The 13,828-nt window shown below is 38.9% G+C and overlaps 2 protein-coding genes across 2 annotated transcripts; one reads left to right on the forward strand and one right to left on the reverse strand.

Moving 5' to 3' along the window:
- Positions 1 to 721: 721 nt before the first annotated feature.
- Positions 722 to 4,177, forward strand: lyve1a (lymphatic vessel endothelial hyaluronic receptor 1a). Its single transcript, XM_054609558.1, has 6 exons — positions 722 to 871; positions 1,014 to 1,197; positions 1,289 to 1,428; positions 2,062 to 2,277; positions 2,434 to 2,506; positions 2,665 to 4,177. The coding sequence occupies exons 1-6, from the start codon at positions 790 to 792 to the stop codon at positions 2,807 to 2,809; spliced, it is 840 nt and encodes a 279-aa protein (XP_054465533.1). The 5' UTR covers positions 722 to 789; the 3' UTR covers positions 2,810 to 4,177.
- Positions 3,722 to 13,026, reverse strand: ampd3a (adenosine monophosphate deaminase 3a). Its single transcript, XM_054609546.1, has 15 exons — positions 12,963 to 13,026; positions 8,796 to 9,018; positions 8,520 to 8,700; positions 8,207 to 8,372; positions 7,906 to 8,125; positions 7,631 to 7,760; positions 7,238 to 7,432; positions 6,794 to 6,925; positions 6,547 to 6,710; positions 6,303 to 6,429; positions 5,419 to 5,582; positions 4,955 to 5,075; positions 4,262 to 4,435; positions 3,995 to 4,105; positions 3,722 to 3,898 (listed from the first exon to the last, which is right to left on the reverse strand). The coding sequence occupies exons 1-15, from the start codon at positions 13,018 to 13,020 to the stop codon at positions 3,722 to 3,724; spliced, it is 2,343 nt and encodes a 780-aa protein (XP_054465521.1). The 5' UTR covers positions 13,021 to 13,026.
- Between the last annotated feature and the right edge of the window lie 802 nt (positions 13,027 to 13,828).

The following is a 13,828-nucleotide window of genomic DNA, read 5'->3' on the forward strand; positions in this document are numbered from 1 at the left end:
TAATATTTATCCAGCAGGCATTACGGTGGTATCGATCTAACTCTTGGCAAGAAAACAAAATGTATTCTTTTCTCACTTTCCAACAAGTCAAAAAATTAAATATACACTCAATCACCTTGAGGGAAGTTAAATATCTGTCCTTTTCCATAGCTCCCGATTGTCATTTATTATGCCCTCACTGACACCTCGAATCTGACAAAAACACTGCTGCGTGTTCGTCAGCTCTGCATCATTTCCTGCCGTCAGGTCGTGTGAACCTGTTTTTGTGGAAGTGGGATGTTGTCGTGTGTCAAAGGCTCATCAGAGGATACCAGAGATCATAAGCATGTTCATGATTGAGTTACTCCCCATGGGAGGAAATCATTCGGACAGGGTGCCCAGTGTCAGATGTCAGTAAAAGTGCATATCACTTTTATGAGGACATACCATTCGTATTACAAGCTTTATATTCAAAAGGAGAAATCGAGTTTAAATCATAATTTCATTATTCCTTAAACATGAATTAACTTCATTTTGAAGTGCATTTCTGTAACTTTATCTCCTGTTGACATATTTTTTATCTCTTTGTCTCCTGGGCTCTGCTCCGAGAACATATAATGGCTTTTGAACTGGCCCGGGAGCGGTACTTCCCTCTTCCTTTTCCGTTTTCTTCTGGTAATGACAGAGTCCACACGCCCCAGTGAACAGTATCAACACTATTTAACCCTGTCATGTGGCTCACAGGCCCATAAACCGTGCATCACTTGCCATCGCTCTGCTTTCATCCGACTCAACTGACCAGTCATAAAAATGATCTGGCTTTGCATCGCATCGCTGTTATCAATTTCTCTAGTCACCTCTGATCAAAATATTGACAGAAGCCGCATCAGAGGTAAGTGATTCTAGCAGTTTTGATATTTATTAATTTGTTAAATTATATTTTTTTGTTCAAGTAAAATGTCTGTAGATAAATTTAAGCAACTCCTCCTCTGAAAAGTACCTAAATCTGAAAATGTTTTGTATGCTGTTTCCAGTTTTCCCAGCAGCAAACAAAAGTATTGCAGGAGTATTCCTGGTTAGCAGCTTTAATAAACTCAACCAGCCTCAGTACACCTTCAATGCCTCTGAAGCTCGGAGTCTCTGCTCGTCCCTCGGAGTGAACATTGCCTCAAAAGCACAAGTACAGGAAGCTCTCACTAGAGGTTTAGAGACGTGCAGGTAAGACCGGAGAAGAAATGATCACATCAGTCATCTCAGTAGAGTTTAATGAAAAGTTCCTGATGATTTGTCATGTTTTGGTTTTATTCAGGTTTGGATGGATTGATGAACATTTTGCAGTCATTCCCCGCATCAAGGCCCTTTCTAGTTGTGGCAAAAACCAAACTGGCTTGGTGCCATGGAGAGCGTCTGTTACACAAAAATTTGATGTGTTTTGCTTCAATGAATCAGGTAAGACCTTTTAATATGGATTTTTTGTCAAGTGCTTTACACTACATAATAAGCAATACTTAACGGAAGATATCATGCAAGCTATTCTGAACACTGCACAAGGTTTTTGTTCTGTAAACAAAACATATACATCAGAAGGTATTAAATCAGATTAGTGTGAATAGTGCTGACAAAGGCTGTGTGAACAACATATGTATTTACATTTTGACTAAATATGGATTTAGATGCATTTTTGGTCTATTCTACAGAATTATTTTTTTTCTCCACTACTTCAAATTCATGAGAAATACATTTTAGATTGAAATTGTGGATATCATAAAAGGTTTGTTAAAAGCTCCACTATTGTGATGTGTTTATTTGACTAAATACATAAATTCATATGTACAATTACTGCCAGAAACCCATTCATAAATGCCCTCATGGGTTATCAAGCTGTACAAGGACTTCACTAAACATCCATCCATCCATCTTCCGTAACCGCTTATCCAGTTAAGGGTCGCGGGGGTGCTGGAGCCGATCCCAGCTGTCACTAAACATGGGAGACGGAAACAATTTTTGATGAATAAACATTTAATGGCTTGCGCGTTATATAACAGGTATCTTATCTCTCATGGCCTTTATGCACATGCACAGATGCGGTGACACAATTGGAGGATGCAACAACTGATTTGACGAGGAGGGATTACTCAAGTCAAACTCAGTTTCCTACTAAGACAGCAAGTACCACCCGGACCACACACTCTACGTCTTCCTCCTCCTCTCGTCCTTCTTCCTCCTCAACTCCTAAAACCATAGACAGTGAGGCACAACCAGCCCGGTTTGTTGGCAGTGCAGAAAGCTCTGCTGAAGGTATGAGAATTTTATGTCATATTCAATTCATACTGCACGGAAAATACAGTACAACAAATGAAAACCTACAAGTAAAAACTACAAAAAAAAAAAAAAGTATTTGTTGTGACTTTTGTTTCTTATGCCTAATGTCTTTACCCATTCATTTTTTTCCAGTGAAGGCTATACTCATCACCTCAACTTGTGCCCTTCTCCTTATTGCAATAATCACCGGTGCATACATAAAAATGTAAGTATTTTTTACCATATTTAACATATTTGTTTGTGATTAAATAATGCTATATGAAGAAGTAAATAAATGAATCAGTTAAGTGTAAATTGGTAATTTTGTTATTATAACATCTAGATGAGCATCATATGATTTGTTTTCTTTCTCTCTGTGAAAAGGAGGTGTCGTGCTCTCAGCTCTGACACAAAGCAGCAGCAAGAATGCATCCAGACAGAAGAGTGGACAAGTGTTAAGAATATAAAGGAAACCAATGAAGTTGCTCAGGAAGATGAGAGGATGGAAGTGGATGACAATGCAAGTTAGAAAATATATTTTATGTGATATTTTTTAAAGGCACTTCATGGACAACTACTGAGTAATATTCTTTTTAAAGACAAAAATGTCTCCGTTGTTTTGTTTGAAAGAAATGTAACAGAATGGCCATCAAAATTATTTTTGTATATTTTCTAAGTCTGGGTTAGTATTTACATTCATCTGATGTTATAACAAGGTGTAGTTTAGCCACTAGATGGCAATGTTTTCTTTACAATTATCATTGTGAAGACTGAAGACCTTTTATTCTTTTAACATACTGTTTGCAACAGATGATGAACAAATATGTAAATGCAACAGTTATACAATTTCCAGCATTTCAATTTTCAATTTCATTTAAAAAGTAATTAGTCATTATGAACTTTTTTGCTTCCCAAAACCTAAATATATTGATATCTTTCCAAACCTCTTTAAAACATGACACAATATTTAAGGGAGAGACAGAGGACATGTACCAGACATCACCTGTTATCAGAGCCGTCTCTGACATTGTGAAAGGCTCTCTCAACCAAAAGTGTTCCTGTGTCTGATGTACAGTGTATTCATCAACTGTTTTAAACTGTTTCTATGACATACCCCCATTTTTAAAATGGAGTGTAAGGTACAATTGTTTATACATTGTGGGTTTGTGTTATCACAAGCGTATAAATGTACTTCTCAAATCTGGCCGTCGACAGCTTCTGTCTAAACCTTTAAGAAACAAAGTGCCATCAATCATCCAAAGCATGCGTCTTCACTTTAGCAAACTCCTTATAAACTTGTGACCAGCTAAGCATTGCTTTAAATTGACAGGATATTGTATTTTTCATTTAACCATCACAGTCACTCACTGGCACTTTTTGGAAATAATGGTAAATGGTGATTACTAAGAGCTCAGCTTGCTTGTCTAATACAAGGTCTGTTTTATTCATACTGGGAATCCATAGTGTCAGACCTAGCTGCATCGACTATGAAGCTGAGTTCATTGCACAGTGTCTCGTGTCTGTAGGCCATGCGGATCTGGGCGACATTGGTCCGACGGATATCGTTCCCTTCAGGTCCATCTTTCAGATAGTTCACTCCTAAAAAGTGCCTCTTTTCCTGTAAACAAACAACAGAATAAAGTATTGGGACACAGATGGGATTAATGTTGATCAAATGTGAGGAAGATTCTGCAGAGAAAAATGGTGTCACTACCTGGTGGGAGAGTCCACTTTGCAGCACACTGTTTCTGGCTATTTCACACACATCACAGGTGCTGAGCTTCCACAGCTGAGCTGCGATAGCGTACTCTTCCATCAGTGGTTCCTAAAAGCAGGAAACAAACAGTGGATAGCTATTTAAACCGCAGAACTTACCCCCATCTAAAGCACACTGCAATAGCATGTTTATAAAAATTTACACCAATATTCTAGCGTTCTGAACTGGAAACACTACATTTCCTGTGTATATGTTTCCGTTTACCTTGGTGTAGTGGAACTGCATGGGATCATCTGTGGACAGGGACACACACAGGCCTTTGTGCAGGAACTCTGGCAGAGGGTTCTTGGAGTACTCCAGGAACAGGCTGTTGTTGCTCAGTGGAGACATTGCAATTGGCACCTGGGCCAAGTAGTACAGGTACTGCAGCACAGGGCTCTGAGGGACATGAGTCATTGTCATCAATTTTCTTTCTTCAGGAACATACTGTCAATCCATAAGGAGTTAAAACTTCCAATTGCTTCGTTCTCACTTACAGGCGTCACATTTTCAGCTGTTCCATGATTAAATCACAGCACTAATAGCGGGAAATCTGCAGGACATTTCCGATACATGAAAAAAACATTTTCATGTAAAACAACAACCTTTTCTCAAACCAACAAAGACTTCAGGACAGTCAAAAGGAACACAAGTTAATTTCAGTATTGATTATGTTTACAGTGAAATAAACGCTCCTCTGGGTTCTCACTATGTGGTTGCTATTTTCTCCTACTGTGATGCATTTCGAACAAAGCATGAAGGATAGTTATATTACTGATCTTTTACTGGAGGTCAGGCCACATAGCAGCAGCCCCATGTTATCCCCCACCTGCTCTGGGAAGGATTACTCTTTGATCATTATAAATTCTGCAAACAGCATCTGTATTCATGAATATCTTGTCAACAAATCTGAAGTACCTTCTTCAAGTTAAGTCCATGTGAGATGTTGTCTGATGTGAGAAAGGCAGAGACCAAGTGAGTGATTGATCCCGCTTCTCCACAGTGGGGACGTAACTGGAAGGTGCTCAGTCCACGCTCTCTACAGAGGACACAAAAGGACAATCGATATACGAGCAAATCATGGGACAGTGAATAAAATCCGATCATCCTTGTAATCACCATACTGAGAATATATATAGATATCAGCTGTACTGCATATTGAGATGTCCGAGTTACTCTCATCAGCTATGAGTGCTAAGTAGTTCAGTACTTGTTCTGTTCTAAAACTGTTCTAAACTTTCCACTGAGTGCTGGACCCACAGTACCAGGTCAGGTCTGGTATACTAAAAAGGCAAACATTTTCATCCATAAATATCACAGCAAAGCAATTTCGGTCAGTGAAGAAGTATGTTTTGAAGAGGCGAGAAGGGATTAGCACTTACTTTCTGAGGTTGTTGAGGACCATGATGTTTGCATACATGTGGAAGATGTAGTAGCTGTACGGAGGGTTGTCATCTGCAGTCCATTGTTCTGGCTTTGGGCTCCTGAAGGAGAACATGTGATCGCTGTGTTTGGTCTCATCGTCTACGCTGTCAAACCCTGACACCTGCACAAAAAAATAGTAATTTACTACTGGGATAGTTTTCTTAAGCCTGCCAGGCACCAAGGGAAATTAGTTTTTAAACATGTCACAAATATTAGTTATTTGTTTCCTTTTAATGATAATGCTAATCTATGAATTGCTGAATTTGTTAACTGATATTAATAATTCATGGCCTTGAATTGTTTAATCTTACCCTCAAATTACTAAATTAATTTCCTCAAGGCAACACCTTACTTTATACCCGTTTAGCATTTGAAGAATGGTTTTAAGACACTAAAATGTTGTTGTGAGCAGATTTGACATTTTAGTGTGTTTGTTTATGTACAGTATTTGTTAGCAATTATAGCTTCTCCTATAAAGACAAATAATAACAACTATATTGTCATTCATTATCAGTTTATACACCAGCCTCTACCAATGGGTGGAGGAGTTAAATATGTTGACAAATACATTAAAACACTTATATCATCTTACAACAATATTATGTGTGTTATAAACCATTTATGTGTGTTCAAGTAAAGTATTATATCCCACAAAGAAATAGCAGTGATTAGGTAATATAAATATAAACATAAACATAAATTAAGCATAATATAAATTAGAAACATGAGAGAATCATTTCTGTGAACCCAAGTTAATAATTTTAAGACAATATATAGAAAGTCTATGCACATAGTTTATTAAAAACTCCTTAAACCTGATTGGCTCTGTACAATAACTTACATATTTGAGGAAAACATGAAGTTGTTTGTGCTTCTGTGGGTTAACAGTGGCCTCAAATAGAGGAAGGAATATGTTCTCCAGCATCTTGGCAAAATCAGGTACCAGTTTCTTTGCCTTGAAAATATCACTGAAACATAAAAACATTGTCTTAAATTTTTTAGGAAAATTTAAAACTTCATATTTAAAAGAATATATTTTATATTAGAAGCATCTAATATATATCTCTTAAGCCTGTAGCACTTACTATATTCTGGGCACTTGAATCATCCACCTCATGTTTGGAGAGTACACTTTTTGGTTAATAAACCACTTAGATAGACTGTCCCACTCCTCTGGAGAGCGTCCATAGATGGAAAGGCGAGGCTCTGCATGCTGGTACTTACTCTCCTCCAGGTCATGGGCCACTTCCTATTAAAAAAATAGAAGTAGAGTGTACTGAGCTGTCTCTGCAAAGGTTGTGACTTACAGTGTTTGATTAATTGATATGATACCTTTATGATGCGAGCAAAATATTCTCCATTCATGAGGTTGTCTGTTTTTAGGAAGATGTCTCGAAGTTCACTAGCTCCCACTGGATTATACTTTGAATTGAATTTATCAAACCGGTGGAACGTATGTCTCCCCTGTGAAGTTTATAAATTACAAAGCATAATTGTGAAGTTAGAAGGATCAGGAATTAAACAGTGCTAATCAATACTGGTAGTTAGCTGTACTAGAAGTGAAAATGACACAAATTAGAGGCAGAGTAGGTAAAGGAATTGTAAGCAGATACATTATTTTTTTTGCCTTGACAGGGACATTATAAACTGTTAACCACATTCTGATAACATTTAGAAAGCTGTTAATGTTCCTTATCTAAAAATAAACACAGAAAAAAACATGACATTTTTAGGGACATAATGCTAAAACAAGGTGTCATTTTCTACTTTTCTTACAGCATGTACATCCAGAGAGTCCACTGTAAGGTCGTATGGGTCCATATTGAGACCGTTGAAAACCTCCTGGAGGGTCATCTTTTGTCCATCCTTTTCCAACACCACACTGTCAGCACCAGTCTTATATGTTTCCTGAATGAAGGTCAGCAGGTGTTTCTGAGACATGCAGGCAGCTGCATGAATATGCGTGTCCACCTGAGAGAAAGAAACAATGTCCATGTTCAGTCTCCATGACAACTTGAGTTTTCAACACACACAAGGCTTTTTTTCCCTTTTTCTTTATTACAAATAGTTAAACTTAAGGCAGAAGTGAGAAAATGAAAACATATGTTTAGGTGATTTTACAGAAGAAATCTGTGCGATACAATATTGGATTATACACAGAAATCTAACCTTCCTAACATTGTAGAAATCTCTGTGGGGCACACTTTTCAGTTCCTTTAGCTCAGCCATCTCATTAAGCATCTCATGGAGGTAGAACTTTGAACTCAAGAAATTGAGTCGTCTGTGACAGTATGTCTTCCTGAACAGAGTGGTGGATGAGACATAAGGGTTGACCTCAGATAAGTAAGTTTAACTTCATGCATAGGCGGCAACAACCAGTTTTACAACGAGGGCTGTTTGTTCAACCGGCATATATGCTGTGTCTTTATGTTTTGGCAACTTACGTAGGTCCGTCTGCAATCATTGCCAGCACTTGACTGAAGTCTACGGCAAAGGTCTCTAAGTCTGGGTATGGAAGGTCATGGGGCCGGTTTCCTTTCAGAGCCTCGGCATTGTCATACACATACACTATCCCATCCTTCATCTTCAGTTCATAGTTCAGATTCTCAGGGATGTTTTGAATGCTGTAGGGATCTTCTCCATCTGTTGGACACGGGCCCATATCTGGAGACCACAACATTGTTCTGTTACTGTCATACAAATCAGTGAGTGTGTCGATTACCATGATGTGTATACACTTCAAACCTGGAAGAACCTCCTCTTCTTCGCTCCATCTCATGTTCTCAGCGCTGCGCAGGAACTGGGCTGTGGTTCTGCAGAATCTATGATAGGCTAGCTTTGAGTATTTCTCGCGAATAATTAGAGCCTTGAACAGACTTTTGGCTGCCTGTTCATAGTCCTCCACTGTGATCTAAATGGGGGAATGGACGTGACACGTTTTTCAACAATCTGTTAACATGACAACGTAAGATAGGAGCAGTAAATATACACGAAGCTAAGCTGCAAAAGCATTAATTTCTCTAACGGTGACGCACCCATTTGTGTTTTAAGTACTTACTCCAGCACAGTAATCACCACTAATCGTGACTCTCTGGTAATCAGGGCAGGTTTCTGGCACTGATGAGCAGGTGGAGCTGGGGGACAGGTATGGTGTGACTGCCACTGACCGCGTACTATCTGTATTCACAGGGATCTGCAGGCACATTGACTGGGAACGAAACATCTTCAAGCTTTTCTTCCTGCAAAATTACCAATACAATTTATATACGCTAACTTTTCATTCATGACATTGATCTGACTGGTGACAACATCCTACCTGGATGTACAGGCCTACCTCTTGGTACTCTCCTCTGAATGTTGCTCTGCCAGCTCCTTAAGCAGCTCATGTTCCTTGGCTTGCTGGAGGCCAATCGGGCAGTCCTCAGGCACGGTGAACATTGATAAGGCATCCTTGTTGTCTTCTTCCTTTAGTGCTGATGCATACACTTTCTCTGCTAACAGTTGTGTCTCCTCTTCTGCCTTACTCAGAGTTACCTTTGGGAATTGACGAGGCATGTCTGCGAGAAGGTAAAAGGCTACAGTAAAATGACTTGCGACAGTAACAGGTTATCATAGGATACAAAGAGGACCTGCCCTCTTTTTATCAGATCTGTACTTGCTCTGACCAGTTTATTTTGTTTTGTAAACAAGCAAATCTACCTGTGTAAGCGTTGCAGGACATTCATGAACTGACTGCTGCACAGCATAATCAAAACTACAAGTGAAAACCACAAAAAATCAGCTCTTGTGGTGCCACAAATAAACCAGCACACAAGATTTATAGGCCGGTATTATGACATAGACTTTTAATACCTAACTTAGCCAGTTTTCATAGGCTCCCACTTCATTCTACAGTGACTATTACTATTTATTATATCACATTATCTATCTTTGCTACTGTTGTCTACAATTTGCTGTTCCTGTTTGCTGTCTTTATTAGTTGTACTTTTTCATTCAATGCCTTTTTCTTTTTTAAGAAATGTCATCCATGTAAAGCAACACATAATTTAGATTTTGAAAGGTGGAGCTATAAAAAATATTATTATCAGCAAATGACTAATGGGATACTGAAATAGAAACATGAGCTAGTCCTGTGGAATATAATACTGAAGTCGAAAGCATTTGTTGAATTGTTCAGTGGTACAATGACATTTTGAAAAGAACGTGTCAGATTGTTTCATTAAATTCTTCTGATCCATGACCTTTGTAGGAATGCAAGTCCTTCTGAGCTATTCTTGACGTGTTATTTTATAGTGGCAGTCACTTTCACCCCTTAACAAAAAGAACGACAGTAATTCTGTTTAAGCCTTCATCAACAGCATAGCTGTAAATAACACTTATATTTACTACAGTATATAATCCTGGATACACTCCATCTGTTTCCAGCAATGTTCACAGACACACACGGTGCAGCAGCTATGCCAAACTGAGAACTGGCTACTTCTGTAAGAGGATGACCTGAGTGATCTGACAGTGTCTTTCTGATATCTTTGTGATACAGGATACAATTCTGCTCCTCGCAGTGCTTCGGCAACAATAGAGAAAGAACATGTTGCCTCTTGGTGCCATATAAACCAATTTTCCGCTCTGCCAGGGTGCTTCCAGGAAGCTTATCATTCCGGACACACAACACTATCCTGACAACAGCTGTGATCATCACGGAGCTTTATGGCACCACATGCACACTGTGAGAAGGGATAGTCTAATAAAGCTGCATTGATCTGGAGATGATGGCCTGATCAATTATTAATTGTCCACTCAAACCCCCCGAAATAATTTCCTCTGTTTTCTCACAGTCAGGAGCACAGACACGCACACACTCACACGCACACACTCACACTCACGCACACACGCACACACACAAGTAATTGGAGTTCAAAACTGGAAAGGACCTAGCTGAGCTAAATCCTGGGAAATAAAAACTAACGTTGCTCCGAAAATAGTAATACAGTATTTTGTATGTATTCATCAAAAAATATGTTTTAAAAAAATATATTTAAGCAGGAAAAGATATGAACATCTATGACGTATACAACGTATGACGAGGAGCTGCTCTGACCTAAACACGTCATTCATTCACGACCTCAACGTGGCGGTTGAGCCTCGCTGAACGTTTCGCTGCTTCAAACGCTCGTTTTACTGACCTCCAGCATGCACTTCCCAATGTAAAGTTACACGTTTTAGCATTAATCCTGCTTTATTTAGCAAAAGGAAGACTCATTTGCGGTTACCATGACAACCAGGGTCAAGAGCTCGTGGCTGGAAAATTTTGTTATTCTATGCAAAAAAAAAAAAAAAAAAAAATCTTAGTGTTGGACGTTTTTTGTTTGATAACATTAATAAGACAGGTGTAAACTTCTGTTATTGTTTTATGTTATTTTGTTTAATTTATTTATTAATTTTTCCTTTCATCAAGTCAAATTTACCTAGTCATTTATTTCAAATGTAGCTAGTTAATTCAGGTTTTGGCAAACTTAATGAATGTAAAGTTAGGTCATAGAGTCTAAGCGACACCCAGTAGAGACTCATGTCCACCACACATGCTCTAATTTTGCTTCTGACCAACACGTGACCAACTCAACCTCGACTCCTTTTTTTTGACCATATTCCTTGCAAAATAGCAGATGTATGGTGATGCAGAGAGTAGCCTTCACTGTAACTTGACTTCATAGCCATCTTATATTACATTTATATGCCTTTCATCAGTTCTGCGCTTACCTTCAGTGCCGCTCCTGGCCATATCTGTAGGTGTTGTCATCTCAAGGGAAGCACTGAACAGATTCAGTGGTACCTGAGTGTACTCTGTCTGCCTCTATCTGGGTCAGACTCAGAGTCAATATATGAGTCTACGGTGCCATACAATTATAGTTTTGTTTTTCGGACTGCCGTCCCTCTATTTTAAGGAGCCAGTGGCCTAATGTTGACAGAGCTACTAATCCTGAGACCATGTCAATACTGGCTGTCAACAAAGATGGCTTCACACACAGTAGACAGAGCCTGGTGCCTTCTGCTCTATTTATCTCTCTCTCTATTACTATCTCTCTCAGACACGGACACACAAGACATTTGTCCCTCACTGTTACACTTACATACAGCACAGTGGGCACACATAGAGAGAGACATACTTCTGTGGGAAAAGAGGCGTAGCAACCAGGTAGTCATCACAGTTTTCCTTTTCATTCAGTAAGTCACAAGCTGGTCTGATCATATTCTTAAGTACCCTGAGAACAATCCAAGTGCTTTCCCATATATCGATATTCTTTTTTTTATTAGCACTGTTTTATCTGGACTCTGACGTTCGTTTGGTACATGACAGAATACTTAATTCAGCTGTGGTGTCCTGATAAAAGTCACTCTAAAAACAAAGATTAGAAGGCATTATGCTACCCTACACCCCTAGATTATAACTCAGATTTGTGTAATTGCAAAGACAGCTGACTCCATCTCCCATTTGTTATCTGTACATGATGCAGAGTTGCATAGTGCATTTTATTTATATGTCTATACTTCCTGCCCAGCTATTTATAACAAAGTGGCCAGACTGATTATTTATGTCAATGATGAGAACACTCCTCTAGCATTCAATGTGGTAAAATGACCTTCATACTCTATGGTTCTGGTGCTGGTGTTGTTTATCAGCCTAATAATAGTTAGTCTAATCTCACCATGCCCTGGACCTCTTTGTTGTTTTTTTCATTTCTGCATGTGATATACCGATGGTCATGTTTCCTGAAGTATAGAAAGATATGGCAGCGAGTCAACAGATGCTGTCCATGCTGCATTTCTGCACGCTTGAATTCCCAAGAGAGAACAACTTGTTCATTGTTATCATCAGGTACGTGCTGATTCTCGACCCACCACTGCAGGGTGATCAATCAATTCTTAAATGATAAAAATGCCCTTCCATCTCCAGCTCAGCAGCCCAATAACACAGTATATATAATTTTTTATTCAGCACTCAGCACATTGATCAACGTATCTTGTTTGGGAAACATCAGATCAAATGGCTGAGAAATAGAGTTATACATAGTGTAGCTCTGCAGAAAGCATTATTTGCCACTAATGTGCGAAATATCTTAATGGTGCTCACTCTGTGCTAATATGGGTGTGTGTTCGCTTTTGTTTGTGAGTCTCTTTAAATGCACTAAAAATGTGGAGCTGACTTAAAATCATCTCCACAGTTACTTTGGGGAACCATCATTCATTATTTCCCTTTCACTGTGTAAATCCCATAGGAGGCCATTACCCGACCACTCCCAGCCCTCTCTCAGGCCCAGCTTTCTATATTCTGCTGTCTTTATCTTGTCTTGTCTTTTCTCAGACAAGTCTCTGCTGTTAATGGCTGAGCCACCAAGTTGGCTCTTTAACAAAATCCTATCTGAGAGAGAGGTCAACCATTCAAGAGAAAGGCATTTACATTACATAGAGACAGTAATGAGCGAGGGAAAGTAAAGAAGCTCACTCTTTCCCAAGCAAGGACTTGACTGCTGCTTTAAAAGAGGCGTGTCACCTCTTCTCATCTTTCTCAGTGGAGGGCCTGGAGAAGATTAAAGATAAAAATGAAGGAAGTGCACTCATCAATGAATGCAAAACAGCTTCCTTAAGAGATATTTTCTCATACACATTTATAGATACATTTCCTGTCAGTCTAGATGCAAAGTTTTTCTATAGCACCTGTGAATGGGGTTTGATGTAGATACACAATAACAAGTTACCACACACAGTATAACACAACTGCATATAAACCAAGATTTTTTTAAATTGGAGAATTAAAGACATAGAAACATACTGTTAATGATGTTTGCATCCCATTCCGCCTCATCACTGGTTCTAGACTACTTATATATCAAATAAGTGCACTCACCTCCTCCGGCTCTGCTGTCTCTGAAGTTTGTAAACACGGATAAACATCTAAGTCATGCTGCGCTCGTGTAATGGCTAGAGTATATGAAATCTCATCCACCACCCTGCAGTGCTAATCGCTCCATCCTTAACTCTTTCAGTGCCGCAGCATAGTGCAAGGACATCAGAATAAATGCAGATGACAGCCATCGTGGTCATTTTCACAGTTTAACTACTTTTTCAGGCAGTATTAATGGATGTTATGAATTATGTTCAAAATGGGTCAACATGTTCTCCCTTCTTCTTTCTTAGAGACTAATCATGTCCTCTTGTGTATGTCTTGTTTATTTGCAGGACAATTTGCTGAGATGAGACTTGAGCAGACAAGCAACAGCAATGTAAGGATGCCCTTTTGATTAATTAAACAAGACATAACAGTTGTTACTTTTGAAGACTTATTTGTTTCAAAGCTTAAAACCTCTGCTC

This window comes from Anoplopoma fimbria, chromosome 2 (genome assembly GCF_027596085.1).
Source record: "Anoplopoma fimbria isolate UVic2021 breed Golden Eagle Sablefish chromosome 2, Afim_UVic_2022, whole genome shotgun sequence".
Lineage (NCBI taxonomy): Eukaryota > Metazoa > Chordata > Actinopteri > Perciformes > Anoplopomatidae > Anoplopoma > Anoplopoma fimbria.